Below are 23,872 nucleotides of genomic sequence, written 5' to 3' on the forward strand. Positions count from 1 at the left end.
CACAGACCATAGAAGTCTTGCCCAGAACTAGCCCCACTACCCAAACACCAGCCCCGCCTCCCAATCTCGGCTAAGCTTCTGAGGATCCATTCCTTCTGCACAGGATTCTTTTATGTTTATCCCACGCATGCTTGAATTCCGCTACCGTTTTCATCTCCACCACCTCCCGCGGGAGGGCATTCCAAGTATCTACCACTCTCTCCGTGAAAAAATACTTCCTGACATTTTTCTTGAGTCTGTCCCCCTTCACTCTCATATCATGTCCTCTTGTTCTACCGCCCTCCCATCTTCTATGAGTCTTGCTGCAGCATTCTGAATCAGATAATGTTCTTTATTCTTAATTACTTTTTTGAATATTTTTATAATTGTTTTTTACCATTGAAAATTTATATTGCTGAGTTCAGTGAAACAAAACTCCAATGTATTTTGAAGTGTATGTTTTAATCAGCAGAATTTGAAATATATACAAGGGTGTGAAGACTTTTACAAGGTACTATAAATATTCTTTTTCTTCGTTCTTTCTTTACTAAGCTGTTTTGTCAGGTAGCTGGGCTTTTTGCCCCAGTTGCAGCGTTTCCAATTGTAAAGTGCATTGAGATGCAATTTGTAAACATGGACTTTTCTTTTCTTACCAGCTCAGAAGAAGAAGATGAAAGGGAATGGGAAGAAAAAATGACTCAGAAACAATTACTACAGGTAACGGACAACAGTGTGTTCTTTAGCTCTGTAAGATCATTGTTTAATGCAAAAGGATGTTAATGATTTTCCTCCCTCTTACATATGACCTTTTTTTTCTAGCTTAAAGCTTTTATACCCTGGCTTTAATATTGCATGATTAGAAGAAGCTTTAGTGGTATGGTTGATAGAGATTTGATACTGAATCACTACTTTAAGATTAAGGAGAAGGATTAGGAAGAAGCAATTCTTGTTGTTTCAACCTGGTGTATTACAAATTGGGGGCATCCTTTTTTTTTAATTTTTTTTATTTCCCTGCAAATGCATTATCCTGTATCATTCAGATAAGTTTATTTTTTGTGACCCTGCACATTTGACTGTATTTTTGACATCCAAGAGAATCCCGACATTGACCTATGAAGACGGGATTGCTGGTAGGTCTTAATACTATTTAGTGTCTCTGCTAGAGTCTTTAATATGCAGAAGAAGCTTTTCTATATTTTCTTTCATTTATTCCTCCCTGGGTATTGAATCTCTCATTATAGACGACTTAAGCTGTTTCCTTTTTTTTCTTTATATGGTGTTTTGTTTCCTTTGTTTTATTATTTACTAGTAAAAAAGGCCCGTTTCTGTCAGAAATGAAACGGGCGCTAGCAAGGTTTTCCTCGGAGTGTATGTTTGAGAGAGAGTGTGTGTGAGAGATGGAGAGTGTGATAGAGAGAGTGTATGTGAGAGACAGAGAGTGAGTGAGTGTGTGCCCCCTCCCTTTATGGTTTGAGGCCCCCCTTCTACCCCCACCTCTCTTATCTCAGGACCCCCCTCACCCCCTACCTCCAGCCACCCATGTCCAGCGACCCTCCTCTCCCCTGCCTGCCCTCCCTCCAGCCACCCAGGCTGACGTCACTCACAGTGATTCCCAGGCAGGGGGAGGAGTAGGGAAACACGCGGAGCAAGTGGCAGGGAGCGGCACATCAAACGACGACCCTTCTCTCCCCTGCCCCCCCCCCACCCACGTCCTGCGACCCTCCTCTCCCCCTGCCCCCCCTGGCAGCCACCCATGTCCAGCGACCCTACTCTCCCCCTGTCCCCCCTCCAGCCACCCATATCCAAAGACCCTGCTCTCTCACCTGCCCCTCCTCCATCCACCCAGGTTGTGTAACTAGTTCTTCGGGGCAGGCAGGAAAGATCCCTGGTCCTGCCTGCTCACTGCTGGTGCCGACGCTCCCCCGCTGCCAGATCACTGTTCAAAATGGCCACTGAGACTTCAATGGCGGACTTGCAAGATTTCTGCTGAAGTCTTGGAAGCCGCCCTTGTAAGTATCGGCGGTCATTTTGAATAGCGATCCGGCAGCGGGGGAGCGTCAGCACCAGCAGCAGGCAGGCAGGACCGGGGAGCTGTTTTATCCTCCATGTCTTTTCCTTGGGAACAAGTTTGTTTCTAATCATTGTGGAGGGGGTAGGAGAGAGGGTGGGGAGGGTATATAATGAAAACGTTGAACAAATTACAAGTGATATTTGGATGGTTATTTTATTGGTGTTCAATAAAAAGTGTTTAAATATAAAACTATTTCCATATCATCATGCCGATCAATCCATAGACTGGTGGGTTGTGTCCATCTACCAGCAGGTGGAGATAGAGAGCAATCCTTTTGCCTCCCTATATGTGGTCATGTGCTGCCGGAAACTCCTCAGTATGTTCTCTATCTCAGCAGGTGGTGGTCACACACAGCAGCAGCTCTGGCTAGGTCTCCAAGCCTAATTCTTAGGTTTTGTTGAGTACCTGGGGTTGAGGGCTCTTCTTGAGCAAGTGCAAACCTGGTGGTGCCAGGTCCCTCCTTTTCTCTCCCCTCCCGCTGGCTCCGTTAAAAAACAAAAAAAAAAAATTTTGAACGTTCTTTAAGGGCGTTTATTTCAACGTTTACATCAGCGTTTATTGCAGCTGCTCACTGGGACACCAGTTCGTTACAGCTCGGAGCGAGAAGCAGGTAATTTTACCTTTTATAGCAGGCAGGGGGTTCCCCTTTCGGTCTCCACGTGGCTTATGGCGTCGGAAGGCGAGGGCGCGAAGATTGGCTCCCCGGACCGCCTGTGTGCGTCTAGCGGGGGTTTCAAAACCTGACTCGCCTTTTTTGGGCGTCAGTTTGGAGTCCGGTCAGTGTCCCAGTTCTTCCTCCGGTGCGGCGGTTTTTCCCGCCATAAGCGCCCATCCCCCGCTGCTCGCCCCTCCCTCCCCCCCCCCCCCCTCCCATTTTGACCGGCCACTCTGCTCGGACGGCTTCTTCTTGGGCTGCCCTCGAGGTGGGAGACGTTAATGCTATGGTCGCCCTTGATTCGGGCGACGGCAAGAAAGCGGCGAAAGTTAAGCGCCATTCTTTCCGCGCGGCTCCTTCTCGGAGTTTCGCGCCAGACGCCATTTTGGATGCGCAGCATGTTTCTCCCCCGCTCTTGCGAGCGCCGGTTGAGGGTGCGTCTAGGGCCGTGGCCCAGGCGGCAGAAGTGCATAGTCTAGGGGGTTTCTCCCCTGAGTTCATTTTGCTGCTGTATCAGGCTTTTCTTATGCTAAACGCTGCCCCGGCTCCCCCCTCTGATCAAGGGGTTGAGGCCTCCGGAAGCAAACACCCTCGGGTGGACTTCCAGGCCCTAGAGGACTCTGTCTCCTCTGATGTAGATGAGGGCAGCGTATCTGAGTTCTCCCAACGGTCCTTTGGGGATTCCTTGGAGGAGACGGATTCCCGCTCGGATGGAGCGGATGACCCCTCTGCAGCACGGATCTTTCGCTCGGAGGCTTTGCCCAACCTGTTAGTGCAGGCCATGAGCATTTTGTAGATTTCCTCTCCGGAGGACGTCTCTCCCTCAGCCTCTGTTGGCTCTGCCATTATGCTGGGGACGAAGCGCCTGCCTAGAACCTTCCACGTGCATGAAGCCATGCACACCTTGATTTCGGCTCAATGGGTTTTCCCAGAAGCGAGCCTTAAAGTGGCTAGGGCTATGTCCCGCCTCTATCCTCTGCCTGAAGGTGAACGGGAGACCTTTCTTGGGCCTACCGTGGATTCTTTAATCACTGCGGTGACTAAGAAAACGGCATTGCCGGTGGAAGGTGGCACGGCCCTAAAGGACGCCCAAGACAGGAGATTGGAGGCGGCTTTAAAGTCGTTCTTCGAGGCGGCTGCTTTAAGTTTGCAGGCCTCAATTTGCGGCTCCTATGTGGCCAGGGCGTGCCTGACGCTTGTGCAGCAGGCTTCCCCCTCGGATCCTTCCTTGAGGGCTGATTGGCCGGCCCTGGAATCGGGCTTGGCCTACTTGGCAGGCTTGCTATATGATGTCTTAAGAGCCCCGGCTAAAGGTATGGCTCAGACAGTCTCTGCACGGCGGTGGCTTTGGCTGAAGCATTGGTCTGCTGACCACGCCTCTGAGTCTCGCCTGGCTAAGTTGCCTTTTAAAGGCAAGCTGCTCTTTGGGGTCGAGCTGGACAAGATTGTGACCGATCTCGGCACGTCTAAGGGTAAGAGGTTACCGGAGGTCAGGGCCCGGGCCGGTGGTGCCCGCCCCGGTTCCTCCAAAGGACGGTTTCAGGAAGCCCGTCGGTATCGCCCGGGCAAGTCGGGCTCCTCTGCCCCCCTTTTCCTTCATAAGGAACTTCTCCCCCAAGCAGCATTCCTTTCGCAGAGACCGCCGTCCCGGAGGTGCCTGCTCCGGTCCTCCCCCAGGGTCTCGTACCCAATGACGGGGCGCTGGTCCAGGGCCCAGAGCAGATTGGAGGACGCCTATCCTCGTTTCTGGGCGAGTGGACCAGGGTAACTTCAGACGCTTGGGTGCTGGAAGTTATCAGAGACGGCTACAAGCTAGAGTTCTGCTGACCCTTAAGAGACGGGTTTGTGCACTCTCCCTGCAAGTCTCCGGTCAAAGCTGTGGCAGTGCAGCAGACTTTGGACAATCTGATTCGCCTGGGTGCGGTCATTCCGGTGCCAGAAGGAGGTTCTGTCTGGCCTATCCTCGACCTCAAAGGGGTCAATCGGGCCTTGAAAGTTCGGCACTTCCGGATGGAGACTCTCCGCTCTGTTATAGCGGCAGTGCAGGCAGGGGGTTTCTGGCATCCTTGGATATCAAGGAAGCCTACTTGCATATTCCCATCTGGCCTCCTCATCAACGCTTTCTGCGTTTTGCAGTTCTGAGCCGACTCTTCCAGTTCAGAGCCCTCCCGTTCGGGTTGGCTACTGCTCCGCGGACCTTCTCCAAAGTAATGGTGGTCATCGCGGCCTTCCTACTCAAGAAAGGAGTACAAGTCCATCCTTATCTGGACGACTGGTTGATCCAAGCTCCCTCTTATGCAGATTGCGGCAGAGCTTCAGACCGGGTGATTGCTCTTTTGAGCTCCCTGGGGTGGATCATCAACTGGGAGAAAAGCCAGCTGCGCCTGACTCAGTCCCTGGAGTATCTGGGAGTTCGATTCGACTCCCAAGTGGGCAGAGTGTTCCTGCCAGACAATCGGATTGTCAAGCTTCAGGCTCAGGTGGACAAGTTCCTAGCAGCCTCTCCTCTTCGGGCTTGGGACTATGTGCAGCTGTTGGGCTCTATGACGGCCACGATGGAAGTAGTGCCCTGGGCCAGGGCCCATATGAGACCTATACAGCTCTCTGTGCTGCAGCGATGGACTCCAGCTTTGGAGGATTAAGCTGTGCACCTTCACTTGGATCCAGCGGTGCGCAAGGCGCTGAGCTGGTGGCTGAGGCCAGACAAGCTGTCCGCAGGAATGCTTCTTATGACCCCGGAGTGGGTTGTCATCACGGCGGACGCCTCTTTGTCGGGCTGGGGAGCCAACTGCTTGGGAAGGACAGTGCAGGGACTCTGGTCCCCTGCAGAGGCAAAGTGGTCTATCAACCTCCTTGAACTCAGAGCCATTCGGTTAGCGCCTTTGGAGTTTCTCCCGGTCCTGGCGCTGAAGCCAGTACGGGTCCTGTCGGACAATGCCACGGCTGTGGCCTATGTCAATCGCCAGGGAGGTACCAGGAGCACCCCTCTAGCCAAGGAGGCCATGAAACTATGCCTGTGGGCGGAAGCAAACCTGGAACAGCTGTCAGCGGCCCACATTGCGGGAGTCATGAATACTGCTCAGGCGTTCTTGGACATCACGAAGCGCTGGGGCCAGCCGAGCCTAGATCGGTTGATATTGTGTATCTGGATTTTCAAAAGGCGTTTGACATGGTACCTCATGAAAAGCTACAGAGGAAATTGGAGGGTCATGGGATAGGAGGAAATGTCCTATTGTGGATTAAAAACTGGTTGAAGGATAGGAAACAGAGAGTGGGGTTAAATGGGCAGTATTCACAATGGAGAAGGGTAGTTAGTGGGGTTCCTCAGGGGTCCGTGCTAGGACCGCTGCTTTTTAATATATTTATAAATGATTTAGAGATGGGAGTAACTAGCGAGGTAATTAAATTTGCTGATGACACAAAGTTATTCAAAGTCGTTAAATCGCGACAGGATTGTGAAAAATTACAAGAGGACCTTACGAGACTGGGAGACTGGGCGGCTAAATGGCAGATGATGTTTAATGTGAGCAAGTGCAAGGTGATGCATGTGGGAAAAAAGAACCCGAATTATAGCTACGTCATGCAAGGTTCCACGTTAGGAGTTACGGACCAAGAAAGGGATCTGGGTGTCGTCGTCGATAACACACTGAAACCTTCTGCTCAGTGTGCTGCTGCGGCTAAGAAAGCGAATAGAATGTTGGGTATTATCAGGAAAGGTATGGAAAACAGGTGTGAGGATGTTATAATGCCGTTGTATCGCTCCATGGTGCAACCGCACCTTGAGTATTGTGTTCAATTCTGGTCGCCGCATCTCAAGAAAGATATAGTAGAATTGGAAAAGGTGCAGCGAAGGGCGACTAAAATGATAGCGGGGATGGGACGACTTCCCTATGAAGAAAGACCAAGGAGGCTAGGGCTATACAGCTTGGAGAAGAGACGGCTGAGGGGAGACATGATAGAGGTATATAAAATAATGAGTGGAGTGGAACAGGTGGATGTGAAGCGTCTGTTCACGCTTTCCAAAAATACTAGGATTAGGGGGCATGCGATGAAACTACAGTGTAGTAAATTTAAAACAAATCGGAGAAAATTTTTCTTCACCCAACGTGTAATTAAACTCTGGAATTCGTTGCCGGAGAAAGTGGTGAAGGCGGTTAGCTTAGCAGAGTTTAAAAAGGGGTTGGACGGTTTCCTAAAGGACAAGTCCATAAACCGCTACTAAACGGACTTGGAAAACTCCAAAATTCCAGGAATAACATGTATAGAATGTTTGTACGTTTGGGAAGCTTGCCAGGTGCCCTTGGCCTGGATTGGCCGCTGTCGTGGACAGGATGCTGGGCTCGATGGACCCTTGGTCTTTTCCCAGTATGGCATTACCTATGTACTTATGTACTTATGATGGCGTCATCAGCCAATTGCCGCGCTTTTTCAGCAGAGGACGGGACCCTCGATCTCTGGGAGTAGATGCTCTTCTCCAACAGTGGCCGACACAGGAGCTTCTCTATGTGTTCCCGCCTTGGCCCAGGTTGGGCAGGGTGCTAGGCCGGGTGGCAAAGCATCCGGGCCGGATAATCCTGGTGAGTCCGGGCCAGACGTCCCTGTTATGCGGACTTGATCAGGCTCTCAGTGGATGGCCCTCTGCGGCTGCCAGCGGAGCGGGGCCTGTTGCATCAGGGTCCCGTGGTGGTGGAGGATCCCTCCCCCTTTGGTCTTACGGCCTGGCTATTGAGCGGCAGCGTCTGAGGAAGAAGGGCTTCTCAGACAAGGTCATCGCCACTATGCTGAGAGCGAGGAAGCGCTCTACTTCTACTGCTTACGCCAGGGTTTGATGTACTTTTGCATCGTGGTGTGAGGCAGGCTCACTTTCTCCCTTCACTGCTCCAATTTCTTCAGTGTTGGTGTTCCTGCAAGAAGGTCTGGAAAAAGGACTGTCGCTCAGTTCCCTTAAGGACCAGGTAGCGGCTCTTGCTTGCTTCAGGGGTCACCTGAAGGGTGCTTCCCTGGCCTCGCAGCCAGATGTGCGTTTTCTCAAGGGAGTTAATCACCTGCGCCCTCCTCTGCACTCAGTGGTACCTGCGTAGAATCTCAATCTGGTGCTAAGAGCCTTGCAGAAGCCGCCTTGTGAACCCTTGTCGAGGGCATCTCTGAAAGACCTAACGTTGAAAGCAGTCTTTTTGGTGGCTATCACTTCAGCCAGAAGAGTTTCCGAGCTCCAGGCGCTATCATGTCACTGAGGCTGGAGTGTCTATTCGCACAGTGCCTTCCTTCCTGCCCAAGATTGTTTCTCGCTTCCATGTGAATCAGCAGCTCTGTCTACCCTCCTTTCGTAGGGAGGACTACCCAGAGGAGTACTCTGCTCTCAAATATCTAGATGTGAGACGAGTCATCATCAGATACTTGGAAGTGACCAATGATTTCCGGAAGTCGGATCATCTGTTTGTGCTGTTCGCAGGTCCTCGTAAGGGTCTGCAAGCTGCCAAGCCTACAGTGGCACGATGGGTCAAGGAAACCATTGCAGCGGCTTATGTGGCCGCGGGGAAGGTGCCGCCTATCCAGCTGAAGGCTCACTCCACTAGAGCACAGGCGGCCTCGATGGCAGAGGCCGGGTCCGTCTCCTTGGAAGAGATTTGTAGGGCGGCAACTTGGGCATCGGCTCATACCTTCTCCAGACATTACTGCTTGACTGTGGCTGCTCGGGCGGAGGCCCGGTTTGGAGCTTCAATGTTGCGGTCAGGGATTTCTATGTCCCGCCCTGGGTGAGTACTGCTTCGGTACATCCCACCAGTCTATGGATTGATCGGCATGATGATATGGAAGGTAAAATTATGTATCATACCTGATAATTTTCTTTCCATTAATCATAGCCGATCAATCCATAGCCCCTCCCAGATATCTGTACTGTTTATATTCTGGTTGCATTTCAGGTTCAAGTTTAGTCTTCAGTTCCTGTTCAGGAGGACTTCATGTTCAAGTTTTTTCAATTGGATTCTTCAGGAGTTGAGACGATTTTGTGTTACAGTGAGCTGCTGCATTCCTCTCCCCTCCGTTTTACGGGGCTGGATTGAGACCTAAAGTCTGCCGGCGCTCCCTCCCGCTTTGTGCGGCTGTAGGGCAGCTTTGTACCCCTCCCGCTTCGGCGGTTAGGGTCAGTCAGCTCCTGTTGCGGTTGCAGGATAAGCCAGATCCCCCCGCATCGGCCGGTGTGGTGTCCCTCCCCCGCTCCGCGGGGATGAGCTGGACGGATTCCCCTCCCCCACTTGTGTGGGGATGAGCTGGGTTGATTCCCCTCCCCCGTTTCGGCGGTGATGAGCTGGGCAGAGTGTCCCTTTGTGGGTGTAATTCTCTAAGTGCTGAGTCCTGCGGATGGAGCTTTGATATCGACATACTGAGGAGTTTCCGGCAGCCCATGACCACATATAGGGAGGCAAAAGGATTGCTCTCTATCTCCACCTGATGGTAGATGGACACAACCCACCAGTCTATGGATTGATCGGCTATGATTAATGGAAAGAAAATTATCAGGTATGATACATAATTTTACCTTTGTAGTCAGTTGAGTACGGTATTTTGAAAATTACATCACTATATTTGGTATGTAGTTCGTCTGTAAGGTCATTCTTAGTGTTGTGGACATCATGTAGCAGTAAGTACACTGTCGTGAATATTGGTCACAAATGTGAAATAATCATAAAGTCAAACATTTTGATGTTTTCTAGGAAGAATTCTTTGAGAATCCTCATTCTGTAGACATTGAGTCAGAAGACTTCTCCTGCCTTCCTCCAGAAATGAAACACGAAATCCTGACTGATATGAAAGAGTTTACAAAACGTAGGAGGACATTGTTTGAGCCCATGCCAGAGGTAAAGTACACGCTGTATTCTAAAAGTGGCACGTTCTTGTGGACAAGTAGATACTTGTATATGTGACAGTCAATGATGTATATGTTTCAAAGGGCAGTAAGTCTTTTGTATGGTCATGTTATAGCAGCAAACTGAATTTCTTAGATCAACTTATATCCAGGTTTCCAATTAATGTTTAGTCTGGTTAGGTAAGCTGGCTTCACTAGCTGAGTTCACAAAGCCGAAATACCTTCTCCGAGGGGATGCAGGCATAATATTCTTACATGTGGGTGACGTCATCTGATGGAACCCGATGCAGACACTGCCAAGTGCACAGTCACTTTAAATCTTTGAAGCAGAGCCCCCACCACACATGCATGGGGGCTTTTCCCACCCAACGCACAATTGTGGGACAAGCAGTCTTTCATTTTCTGCAGGGCAGAGAGGTTGTGCTTTTAATCTCTCCTCAGTATTAAAAACTTTTACCTTTTGGTGCCTTCCCTTTTTCAGGATATTTTTTCTTCATATTTTATCTTTTTCAATAATTGTTTGTAAAGTTTAATTGTATTTTCTATATATTTTCAGTTTTCGATTTTCAGCCCGAGGGGGCCTCTCAGCCCTTCTCGTACCAGGGAATCATTGACCTTTTTTGGGTACATGACTACTCAAACTCTCCGGGCCACAGAGCCTTTTGATTTAGTATCATCCGTTTTTCCCTCCATGTCATTGAGGGTGCTGAGTGGCTTTAAGAAGTGTAGTTGATGCAATAGAAATATTTCAGGCACAGACCCCCATAATTGGTGTGTTCTGTGCCTAGGTCCAGAGCATCGGGACATTCATTGTAACCCCTGCCAGCGCATCCAAGTGAGGACCCTTAAAGCCCACAGTGTGAAAAATGTTTTGGTTCTGCAGCATCCGCATCAAATATGGCAGGAGACTCGGTACTGGACGTGGAACCGGCATCAGCATTAACATCAGGTGCACCCTACAACATCAGGAGGATGCTTCTTCGGACTTGGTGCTGCGAACCCATAAGGACTCTACGTCGTCATCATCAGTGCTGCATTCATCGAGGGACCTGTGTGGTAACTTAGGTAGTAAAATACAGATAATCACAGAACCTAGCAAACACTCTGCTAAAAGAAATTAATCCAGTATAGTAATCTCTGGATTCGTGTCTAGGGGTTGATACTACAGAAACCAAATAGGATTTCCTCCACACTAGTAATATCCAATGAAGCAATATGCCAAAGTGGAAAATATGTATTTATTATATAATAAAAATAATTAGTGAAATAGAAAGCAAGCACACAAAAGAAATACCACTAATATTACACCAAAGATATAATTAAGAATTACAAAAAAAAAAAAAAAAAAAAGAAATCTGCATATGTTCTCTTACAGTGCTAAGAGTTATACCTGAGAACCAAAAGCCAAATATATCTTGGCTTATAAACCATGCTCATGACTTAACACAGGCTTTGGCAGACTAAAATGGTAACTATTTTTTCCCCAAACTATGGGAATGAACCCCTGATTCTCATCATAACAAGACACGTGCTTCTTAGCCGATATCTGGATGAAAAGTAGGATTTCTTCCTTAAGCTCCACACAGTGAGCTTACAGTAGAGAGAAATGGCAGTACAGCCCTCAGCCAACACAGATAGATAGTTGGTAGCACAAGGATAGCAGCCGTAATGATATTTGTTCTTCCCTGTAAGTGTGATTGTACAGGGAGGCTCAGATCTTAGGCACAATAAGGCAGTTTCTCTCCAGAGTGATCAGAGAAACTCTGCTCTGGTTCAGCGCCAAAACTCTTTTCCTCTGACTTCCAAGAGTCCGGTACCAGACCTCTTCTGTCCACTGTCCTCAGATGACTGTTTTGGCCTAATCAGATCATGTATTCCTCCTGTCCAGCAGACGAAATGCAGGCCTTGATAGCAATGATGTTTGTAGTTGATTCAGACACAATCCCTACGAGTTCTGGCGTTGACCAAGGGTCTATAAATTTTATCTCATGCTTGTGTTGGTATAAATCTATCATGTTATCAACTTCAGCCCCAAAGATGAAGTGCAGATGTACTCTGGAATGCCAGTGTTCTTGAACTGTCAGAAATACAGGAAACTTCAGGCAGCCATGACAGTCTTGCTCTAAAAAGATGGTACCTGACCTAGTTAGACTTCTGATGATTGGCCACACCTACACAATAGTTGACATACCAGGGACATCTCTACAGACCTACAGCGCAAGAAGCCTAAGAAGCATCACCATCGTTCTCCCTCCAGGCACTTGGCCCATACCTCGCCTGCATCAACATCCTTGATGAGTGGGAAGCGTCCATGCCACAATGACATCTCTTCTCTCCAGCTTAACTCTCATCGAGAGCCTTTCAGGTCTTTCAGATCTCCTACGCCTACACAGGCTGCATCCACATTGCTTTGTTAGCTGGTACCAACACCTATTCTACATGAGAAAATCCAGGCTATGCTCAAAGAGGAGCTCTCAGGGCTACTTCATATGCAGTCTCTACGGGCTTACAGGGTGCTTGCACCATCCTCAGGCCAGCCCATTGATTCATCAGAGAGACAGTCACGAGAGAGGTTCTGCACAATGGCTTAATGTCGACCGTCAGAATCAGCTCGCACCCGACTGATGCATTCATCGGCAGCTGAGCTTTCGGCAACTTCAGAAGCTCATATGCCTCAACGCAGCTCTAGTCATCACTCTCTTCCACATGCTTCCCATGAACAGTATTTTGAAAAGTCAGACTCGGACCTCTCCTGAGAGACAGATCAAGACCCACAGGACCTTTCAGGTGAGGAGTTCCTTGGCATTCTTTCTGATCTTTCTCTGCCATGTCAGAGACTTAAGTCTCCTCCAGAAAGTATATCTTTTCCAGGCTTTGTCCTTGAGATGGCTCAATTTAAACTTTTTAAACTGGAAACAGAGGTTCCCCTCCATTCTATTGTAGAGTATTTTACTAGAAAACTAGGAGACTCCTCAAACAGATAAGATTGCCCAAAGAAAATTGACACAGTGTATAGAATACAAAAATGTACAGGGTTTGAAAGAACACAGCTACCACACCATTCCCTAGTGGTGGAATCTGCTTTAAAGCACACTCACAGTGAAAGATCTCATGCTTCTGCTCCTCCAGGCAGAGAGGTGAGAACATTAGGCTTAGCAGAAAATCTTTTCAAGCCTCAATGCTAACCAATCGCTTATTGGATTATCAACTTTATTCCACAATTTACTTAAAATTTCTAATACAAAATGCCCTATCCTTTGCAGAATTCCTTCCCTCTGAGAAAGAAGAGGAATTCCATAATTGATTTCTATTGATAACCTTCAAGAGTGGACTAACACGGCTACCACACCTCTCTATTATAAACTCTCTATTATAAACCACCTATTATAAACTCTCTATTATAAACTACACTGAAAGCTACTGGACTGTTATAAATATCTTGCGAGGCAGGCCTTCAATGCCTCGTCACGCATCTCTGCCTTGTCAGTAGCAATGCGCTAATTATCCTGATTCAGAGTCTCCAACCTTGAATCTGCTGTCCAGGAGCAGATGTACCCTGTCATGGAGAAAATTTGTTTGGTGGCTGACCTAATTAAAAAACATATAAATAAAGACTCTGTCTAGTCTGCAAACTTCTACTACTACTACTTCTGCTAGAAGATTTCCAGGAGGATATTGACGGTCCCACTACTACATACCTAAGCGTCGTTACACACCTACTCGTACGACTGATAGCGCTATAAAAGTGATTTATAGTAGTGTAGTAGTACTCCTCCACCTCAAAGGACTATGCCCCCAACACTTATGTCCCAAGACAGCAGCAAGGTCAAAAATCCCAGATACCTTCAGTCTAAACAACAGCCTAATTTTGACTTTTCTTAGAGGGCATTGCCACCGTACAGTTGTCTGTGCCAAGCAACCTACCTGTCAGAGGGAGGCTCATTCTCTTCAAATAGAGGTGGCCTCTCATAACCTCTGACCGATGGGTGCTACACCATTCAGCATGGCTATGCTCTGTATTGGCAATAAAGACCCCCACAACCATCCACCTCCTGGAATTGTGAGCTGTTTGGAACGCTCTCAAAAACCTCCAGGACCGTATTCTCAATCAGGTAATATTAGTTCGCACGGACAACCAAGTAGCGATGTATTACCTGAACAAACAGAGAAGGAACCAGATCTTTCTTACTCTGTCGAAAAGCAATCCAAATCTGGACAAGTGGCTTCTTGAAACATCTCTATAAGAGCTGTTTACCTTGCCAGCAAACAGAATTCTGTAGAAGACAAACTGAGCAGGGTCCTTCAACCTCACGAATGGTCCCTCTGCAGCTCAGTCGTTCGTTGAATATTCCAGCACTGGGGGACCCCAACAATAGACCTCTTCGCTTCTCCTCATAACAACAAGCTTCCCCACATCTGTTCCAGACTCTGCTCCAAAGCGTATAGCCCCAGATGTCTTCCTGCTCCACTAGGGAATGGATCTTCTGTGCACATTTCCTCCACTGCCTATCATACGGAAAACGCTTCTCAAACTGTGCCGAGACCAAGGGACCATGATTCTAATTGCTCCCTACTGGCCTTGGCCAATCCCTCTTCTGCTAGAGTTGTCCAAGGACCCATTCAGGTTAGATCCTTTCCCAACCCTAGTAGCACAGAATGAGGATCCCTCCTTCATCCAGGCCCTCTCATCTTGGTACCTGACAACATAGATTTGCATTCTTTGAACCTTCCTCACACAGTCTCTAAGATACTCCTTGCCTCTAGAAAACCTTCCACAAGAAAATGTTACCATTTAAAGTGGAAAAGATTCTCTATCTGGTGTTCAGCTAGGTCACTTGACCCTACTGTGTGCTCTGTACCTCCCCTATCTCTTGGATTCTGGACTCAAAACTAATTCAGTCAGAGTACATTTGAGTGCCATCAGTGCTTTTCATTCAGAAGTCGATAATAAGCCGGTTTCAGTTCATCAGGAGGAGGAGTAGCCTAGTGGTTAAGGTGGTGGACTTTGGTCCTGGGGAACTGAGGAACTGAGTTCGATTCCCGGCACAGGCAGCTCCTTGTGACTCTGGGCAAGTCACTTAACCCTCCATTGCCCGCCGCATTGAGCCTGCCATGAGTGGGAAAGCGCGGGGTACAAATGTAACAAAAAAAAAATCCCTTAATAGTTAGATTCATTAAAGATTTATTTCATTACCAAACCTCTTCTCAAACCACCTTCGGTGGTGTGGGATCTCAATGCCCATCATAACTGCTCTCATGAAACCTCCATTTGAACTTCTTCGTTCTTGTTCTTTAAAGTTCCTCATGTATAAAGTAGTATTCTTAATAGCTCTTACTTCTGCCAGAAAAGTCAGTGAATTTCATGCCCTCATGGCAAACTCACCTTACACAAGGTTCTACCATGATAGGGTTGTACTCTGAACCCACCCAAAATTCATCCCTAAGGTGGTTTTGGAATTCCATCTCAACCAGTCCATCGTACTACCTGTCATCTTCCCTGTGTCACACTCTTCTAGTGTGCTCTAGCATAATATCTAGAACGAACAAAATCTCATAGGAAGTCCTTCCCCTTTTTTTGTATTTTTTGACTCTTAATAGGTTGAAAATTAAATGTTGGAAGAGATGCTCTATTAATTCTTGATTGAGGGTGCTGTGTTTTTATGTTTTAATTTCTGTTCTTATTAATTATGGTGTTCTTTTCTTATTGGTTGTTTTATTATGATTTGTAAACCACTCAGGGAGTCATTACAATTGGCGGTATATCAAAATTAAAATAAACTTGGAATTTCTATCACCAGCTGTAGAATCTCTACTTGGCTGGCTGGCTGGCTGACTGTATCTCCTAAATGTATAATCAGTCTGGGCTGACCGTTAATGGCCGGGTCAACGATCACAATGTCAGAACCACAGCATCCTCAGTAACCTATTTCCACTTTGCCTCTATTCACGATATTTGCAAGGTGGCTATGTGGTCTTCTGTCCACATCTTCACTACTCGCAAACATTCCAGGCAGGATAGCCGGTTTGGACAAGCAGTCCTGCAGAATCTTTTAATGATTAAAATATCCAACTCCGCCTTCCAGCCCATTATTTCCACCAGGCTCACTATTTCCTTAGTTACAGAATTGATGTTTATTGTGAGCCTGGTAGGTAGTGAATCCCATATGTGAGAATATTATGTCTGCTTGTCCTCAGAGAAAGCTAAGCTACTTACCTGTAGCAGGTGTTCTCTGAGAACAGCAGACATATATTCTCACATCTCTCCTGCCTCCCCTTTGAGTTGTCTTCTTAGCTTTAATATTGTACTGCTGGTCCCTCGCTCATGTGCCGGGCAGGAATTCCTGGTGGGGGCACTACCTCAAAGATTTTAAAGTGACAGTGCACTTGGCAGTGTCCGCACCCGGCTCCGTCAGATGATGTTACCCGTATGTGAGAATATATGCCTGCTGTCTTCGGAGAACACCTACTACAGGTAACTAACTTAGCTATTCGGGGCATGTAGCAGTAAAACATAGCATTATGTATTCCTAAAAGGATAACATTAACCATTACATGATAAGTCATTTTGTCTGTGATTCTTGGTTTGTTAAATGACAAGAGGGTTAACATTCTTTTCTGGTGCATTCATATATGTGCCTGCCTCAGCTTCAGGTGGATGTAGTACAGCAAGGTGCATGGAACCTGGTTCATATCCTGGAATAACATTCTTTTCTGGTGCCTGCATATGTGCCTGTATTAGCTTCAGGTGGATGTAGTACAGCAAGGTGCATGGAACTTGGATCATATCCTGGAACCACAGTGAATGTTGTTTGGTTGTGCGATTTGTACAGCACTATATTTAGTACTTTACACTCTTGGCATATATTTCTCCCTCATTTTCTGGATCAGTGAAATCTCTAAAGCAGTTTTGTGTTTTTAAATAAGATGTAATATATCTTTTATACCAACAATGTTCATGAACATTTGAGATCTCTCTACCTTTTTACCCTGGTTTTGGAAATCCAGTGGTACTCTTGGAATTTGATGACAACAGATAAAGGTCATAAGAAAATAATAACTATACTGGGTCAGACCGATGGTCCATCTAGCCGTATCCTGCTTCCATCAGTGGCCAATCCAGGTCACATGTACCTAGCAGAATCCCAAAGAATAACAAGATTCCATGCTACCAATCCCAGGGATAAGTAGTTGCTTTCCCCGTGTCTTTCTTAGTAGCAGATTATGGACTTTTCTTTCAGGAACTTGTCCAAACCTTTTTAAAACCTAGATACACTAACTACTGTTACCACATCCTCTGGCAACAAGCTCCAGAACTTAACTATTCATTGACCGAAAAAATATTTTCTCCTATTCATTTTAAATGTGTAACTTCATGGGGTGTCACCTAATCTTTGTACTTTTTGAAAGAGTAAACAATCAATGTACATTTACATGTTCTACTCCATTCAGGATTTTGTAGACCTCTGTCGTATCCCCCCTCAGCTGTCTCTTCTCCAAGTTGAAGAGCCCTAACCTCTTAAGCCTTTCCTCATATGAGAGGAGTTCCATCCCCTTAATCATTTTGGTCATTCTTCTATGAACCTTTTCTAATTCCACTATATCTTTTTTGAGATGTGGTAACCAGAATTGCACTCAATACTCAAGCTGAGATCACACCCTGCAGCAACACAGAGGCATTATAACATTTCTTCGTCTTAATTATTTAATTCATTCATTCATTCTTATATCCCACAATTATCCAAAAACAAGTTTTTGTTCAACGAGGCTTCCAATAGACTGTTAATGGTGGTTTGCAAAAATAGTTTCTAGGAGGTTACAGTGTTGAATTACAGTTATAGACAGTGAGGTATTTTTGGTTAACCATTTATGGCCCTTTCCTAATAATTCCTATCATTGTTTGTTTTTTTTGGTAACTGCTGCACACTGAGCAGAAAATTTCAACGTATTGTCCACAATGACATCTAGAACTTTTTATTTGGTGGTGACTCCTAAAGGGGGCTCTAACATCAAGTAACTATGATTTGAATTATTCTTCATAATGTGCATCACTTTGCATTTGTCCACATTAAATTTCTTCTACCATTTGTATGCTCAGTCTTCCAATTTCCTAAAGTCTTCCTGCAGTTTCTCACAGTGCGTATGCATTTTAAAAACTGAATACTTTTGTGTCATCTGTATATTTAATCACCTCATTCATTCACATTTCCAGATCATTTATAAATATGTTAAGTAGCACCAGTCCCAGTACAGATCCCTGGGGCACTCCTCTATTCACCTTCCTCCATTGAGTGAAATGGACATTTAACCGTGCCCTCTGTTTCTATCTATTGGTCAGTTCCCAATCCACAATCAGAACATTGCCTCTTATCCCATTGCTTCTACATTTTCTTAGGAGCCTTTAATGATGGACTTTGTCAAAAACTTTCCGAAAATCTAAATACACTACATCAACCAGTTCATCTTTATCCATGTTTATTCATGCCTTTAAAGAAAAGAAGCAGATTGATGAAGCAAGATTTCCTGTGGTTGAATCTATGTCAACTCTGTCACATCAAACCGTGTTTTTCTGTGTGTTCGATAATTTTAATCTTTAACCATTTCCATTATTGTAGATAGATGACATTAGAAGATTCACAGGATGTCAACAGTCTTAGAGAGTTCTTCCAGTTTTAATATCAACAAATTGGGACATTTCCATCATCTTGTCGCACACAGGACAATGGCCTCATTTGGTATGAAATCCAAGAACCTTCCTGCCCAATCCCTCCTGTTTCCGCACCTCCACTGGACATAATTGGTCGTTTAAATTGGAGTTCTCATATGCTGCTACTACTACTACTACTTATCATTTCTATAGTGCTACTAGACATACGCAGCGCTGTACACTTGAACATGAAGAGACAGTCCCTGCTCAACAGAGCTTACAATCTAATTAGGACAGACAAACAGGACAAACAAGAGATAAGGGAATATTAAAGTCAGGATGATAAAATAAGGGTTCTGAACAAGTGAACAAGAGTTAGGAGTTAAAAGCAGCATCAAAAAGGTGGACTTTTAGCTTAGATTTGAAGACGGCCAGAGATGGAGCTTGACAGACCGGCTCAGGAAGTCTATTCCAGGCATAAGGTGCAGCAAGATAAAAGGAACGGAGTCTGGAGTTAGCAGTGGAGGAGAAGGGTGCAGATAAGAGAGATTTACCCAGTGAACAGAGTTCCTGGGGAGGAATATAGGGAGAGATGAGAGTGGAGAGGTACTGAGGAGCTGCAGAGTGAATGCACTTATAGGTCAATAAGAGGAGTTTGAACTGTATGCGGAAACGGATAGGAAGCCAGTGAAGTGACTTGAGGAGAGGGCTAATATGAGCATAACGACACTGGCGGAATATTAGGCGTGCAGCAGAATTTTGAACAGATTGAAGAGGAGAGAGATGGGTAAGTGGGAGACCTGTAAGAAGCAAGTTGCAATAGTCTAAGCGAGAGGTGATAAGAGTGTGGATGAGGGTTCTGGTAGTGTGCTCAGAAAGGAAAGGGCGAATTTTGCTGATATTATAGAGAAAGAAACGACAGGTTTTAGCAGTCTGTTGAATATGTGCAGAGAAGGAGAGGGAGGAGTTGAAGATGACCCCAAGGTTACGAGCTGATGAGACAGGAAGGATGGGAGTGTTATCCACAGAAATAGAGAATGGGGGAGGAGGAGAGGTTGGTTTAGGGGGAAAGATAAGAAGCTCAGTCTTGGTCATGTTTAGTTTCAGATGGCGCTGAGACATCCAGGCAGCAATGTCAGACAGGCAGGCTGATACTTTGGCCTGGATTTCCGCTGAGATTTCTGGTGTGGAGAGGTAGATCTGGAAGTCATCAGCGTAAAGATGATATTGAAAACCATGGGATGAGATCAGAGTACCAAGGGAAGAAGTATAGATGGAGAAAAGAAGAGGTCCCAGGACAGATCCCTGAGGTACACCAACTGACAGTGGGATAGAAGTAGAAGAGGATCCACTAGAGTATACACTAAAAGTACGCTGGGAGAGATAAGAAGAAAACCAGGAAAGAACAGAGCCCTGAAATCCAAGTGAGGACAGCGTATCAAGGAGTAGCGTCAGGTTCTCAGGTTCAGAGCCCGCGGGGCTGGGCTCTGGAGCAAACGTGAGCCCTTGGGCTGCTGACGAGGAGCGACAGCAGCAGGCAAAACCCACCAACCAACACTGGGTAAGCACACCGGCAGGGACTGCAGGCACTGCCCAGCGAACCGGAACACATGGACTGGAATCCCCCGGACTGGAGGACACAGAACTGGAACACTGGACTGCAATCCCCCGGACTGGAACACTCGATTGGAATTCCCCGGACTGGAGGACACAGGACTGGAACACCGGACTGGAGCACACCGGACTGGTCCACACAGCTTCACCTGCACTTAGCTACTAAGCCCCCCAGGAGTTGAGCTCCTAGGTTCGAGTAGCCGACAGGACTTACTGGATACCGGATGACATAGGGACCAGGACTGGAAACAGAAGTGCTCCTAAACCTAAACTGATCTACGTGCTCCCAATCCCTAAACCAGCAAGAGTGTTCCTAACAGTAAACTGACAAAAGGACTTCCTAAGCCCTATACTAAACAGGAGCTCCTAAGCCCTGCTCAAGAAAGGGACTTCCTAAGCCCTAAACTAACAGAGCAGGGAACTAAATACAAAGCTAACACAGGTGCTACTAAGCACCAAGCTACAAGCAGAGCTTTACACTAATAAGCTAAACACAAAACTAACCAGCTACCTAAGCACTGCTCTAGCAAGCTAGATACAACTAACAAGGTGCTTCCTAAGCACTACTCTGGCAAGCAACCAGAAGAGCTCCTAGCACTAAAAGGGAAGACAGGGGAGCCACAAGGAAAAAGCAGGGAAGCTAACACATAAGCCAAAAGTGATTCTAAATCACCAAACACCAACAGCAAAGACTTCAATGCTCCTAATAGCACAAACACCAGAAGTATTTCTAACAGCAAACTCTGCAGTGTTCCTAACAACACCAAACCCTGAAGTACTTCTATCAGCAACAGAGCTTCCAAAGCCCTACACATAGCAATGCTTCCAAAACCAAGAGGGAAAAGCAGGAAAGCTAAACACACAAACACCAGTGCACACTGCACTAACACTAACCTGGCCCTTAGCAAAAGCAAGCAGGGAAACTAGACACAAAGTCAGAAGTGCACACTGCACCACCCTACCTAAAGCAAACACCACTGTTGCAAAGGCCCTGAAGGAAACAACACCACTTCCTTATCAAGGCCCACCCTGATGATGTCACACTCCCTAGCCCCAGGCAACAGCACACTGACCCAGAGAGGCCCAACCCACACCAATGCAAAACCGTGAAGCACTTGAAGCCAGTACACCCAAAGAGAGGTAGAGCAACTCAGGCAACACACACACAGGTGCAGTATAGTGAAACAATTAGAGCCATGCTGCTGGAAGCTGCCAGCACAGAGAGACAGAGCCAGCTCAGAAAGGACAGACAAAGAAACAGAAGCCAGCTAAGAAGCTGACCCCCAGGAAAGAGGTAAGTTTGAGAGGGGTTCAGACCCCAATCATAACAAGTAGGCTGTGATCAACAGTGTCAAAAGCAGCAGATAGATCGAGAAGGATGAGTATAGAATAGAGACCTTTGGATCTGGCCAGGAACAGATCATTGGAGACTTCAGCAAGCGCTGTTTCAGTTGAATGAAGGGGGCGAAAGCCAGATCGAAGTGGATCAAGAATAGCTTGAGATGAAAGAAAGTCAAGGCAACGGCGGTGAACAGCACATTCAAGTATCTTGGATAGGAAAGGATGAGACACAATGTCCAAATTCTATAAAACATAAGTACATTGATAAGACCTAAATATTTTTTCACCAGGCACACTACATTATATTTCCTCACAACTTAGTTTATTCTTATTAGAGTTTATACTTCTATCTAACAGTAAATGTTCTCTGTGACTAAATAATGTCCTCGTTGCTGGTTTTGTCATTGAGCGAGTAGGGTAACCCCTCACTATAAACTTCTCATGTAGAGCAGATGCTTAATCTTTAAAATCTTCTGTAGCAGAGCACATTCTATGATAATATTGAAATTGCAGAAATGGAATGCTTGATCTTGAATGTATTGGATGCATACTAGTAAAATGAAGTATTAAAAACCACTTCAGCATCCAAAAAAAACACCCATTATTATACTGTTGCCAAATTTCTTAGCTTCCCTAATTTCTCTTAACGTTTCTTAATCTGTCTATTTGTTGTGGCCCGGTGGACAGTAGTATAGCCCTACTAGCATACATGGAATTTCTATCCATAATGATTCCACATTACTATCTGTTTCCTGCAGAATTTTTAGTTTGATTCAGTTCCCTCTTTAATATATAACCCAAACCTCACTCCCCCCTCTCCAATTTAATCCACCCTATAATTGCAATATAATTTGAACCTGGTAACACATAAGAATATACATGTTGCCATGCTGGGACAAACCGAAGGTTCATCAAACCCAGTATCCTGTTCCCAACAGTGGCCAATCAGTCATCAGTACCTGGAAAGATCCCATAGCAGTAAAACTGATTTTATGCTGCATATGCTAGAAATAAGCAGTGGATTTTCCCAAGTCCATCTTAATAATAGCTTATGGACATTTCTTTTCTGAATTTATCCAAACCTTTTTAAACTCTGCTAAGCTAACTTCTTTTACCACTTTCTCTGGTAACAAACTCCAGAGTTTAATTACACATTGAGTGAAGAAATACTTTCTCAGATTTGTTTTAAACCTACTGCTTCATTGCTGCTTTAGCCTTTCCTCAAAGGGAAGGTGTCTCATCCCCTTTATGATTTTTGTTGCCCTTCTCTGCTATATCTTTTTTTGAGATGCAGTGACCAGAATTGTACACAGTATTAGAAGTGTGGTTGCACCATGGAGTGATACAAAGGCAAAACATTCTCATTTTTGTTTTCCATTCCTGTCCTAATAATTCCTAACATTCTATTTGCTTTCTTAGCCGCCGCTGCACACTGAGCAGAGGGTTTCAATGTATCATCCTCGATGACACCTAGATCCTTTTCCTGGTCTGTGATTCCTAATGTGGAACCTTGTATCCTGTAACTGTAGTTTGGGTTCCTTTCCCACATGCATCACTTTGTACTTGCTCACATTAAACATCATCTGCGATTTGGATGCCCAGTCTCCCAGTTTTGTAAGGTCCTCCTCCAGTTTGTCACAATCCTCTTGCGATTTAACAACTTTAAATAACTTTCAGGCTCATTTTCAAAGCACTTAGCCTCCCAAAGTTCCATAGAAACCTATGGAACTTAGCCTCCCAAAGTGCTTTGAAAATATGCCTCTTTGTGTCAACAGCAAATTTAATTACCTCCCTAGATATTGTCATCTGTAGATAATTTATAAATATGCTAAAAAGCAGTGGTCCCAGCACAGACCCCTGGGGATCTCCACTATTTACTTTTCTCCATTGAGAATACTGACCATTTAACCATACTCTCTGTTTTCTATCTTTTAACCATTGGTTGTCCTCCTTCCACCAGGTCTCTGACATGCCTATTATATCTACCTCTTCATTTAGTGCTATATACTCTAATTTTCCCATCTTGATTTTTAGGTTTCTAGCATTTCTATACAGACACTTAAAATTGTTGTTGTTTTTTCTCCCTCTGTCTACAAACTGCTTTGAAGTTGACAGGAATAATTTGTAAACTTTACTCTGCTCTTCTCTCTTCTTAAGGTTTCCTGACTTTCTTTCATCTTTTTTGAAACCTCTCTATCAGGATTCTCCAAATGTTCTGTTTTGATAGTTTCCTTCAAGGATACCTCACCCCAAACTAAGTGTTCCTTAACGACTGTCAGCTTCTGCCCCATTATAGTTTAAAAGCTGCTCTATCTCCATTTTAAATGTTAGTGCCAACAATTAAGTTTCAAGTTTAATGGGGTTTGATATAACACCCTTAAGACAACTTTCAGAGCGGTTTACAATCGTACATAATTTTAAAGAAAGAAAGGAAGGAATTACAAATCTTGAAAGAAGAGAGGAAACAGGGAAGAGCTCAGGGCTCTGTATATCTGGATTTTCAGAAGGCGTTTGACAAAGTGCCGCACGAAAGACTCCTGAAGAAATTGCAGAGTCATGGAATCGGAGGTAGGGTATTATTATGGATTAAGAACTGGTTGAAAGATAGGAAGCAGAGAGTAGGATTGCGTGGCCAGTATTCTCAGTGGAGGAGGGTAGTTAGTGGGGTCCCGCAGGGGTCTGTGCTGGGTCCGTTGCTTT

General features: G+C 45.8%; 1 protein-coding gene across 2 annotated transcripts in view; it reads left to right on the top strand.

The window, feature by feature from the left end:
- The window catches only part of ERCC5 (ERCC excision repair 5, endonuclease), a 141,425-nt gene that overhangs the window by 48,285 nt on the left and 69,268 nt on the right, over positions 1–23,872 (top strand). For both annotated transcript variants that reach the window (XM_030201331.1, XM_030201332.1), the window contains 2 exons: positions 636–696; positions 9,422–9,565. In XM_030201331.1, coding sequence (XP_030057191.1) covers positions 636–696; positions 9,422–9,565 — 205 coding nt within the window. The remainder of the gene's footprint in view (positions 1–635; positions 697–9,421; positions 9,566–23,872) is intronic.

The sequence above is a fragment of the Microcaecilia unicolor genome, chromosome 4 (assembly GCF_901765095.1).
Source record: "Microcaecilia unicolor chromosome 4, aMicUni1.1, whole genome shotgun sequence".
In the NCBI taxonomy this organism is placed as follows: Eukaryota; Metazoa; Chordata; class Amphibia; order Gymnophiona; family Siphonopidae; genus Microcaecilia; species Microcaecilia unicolor.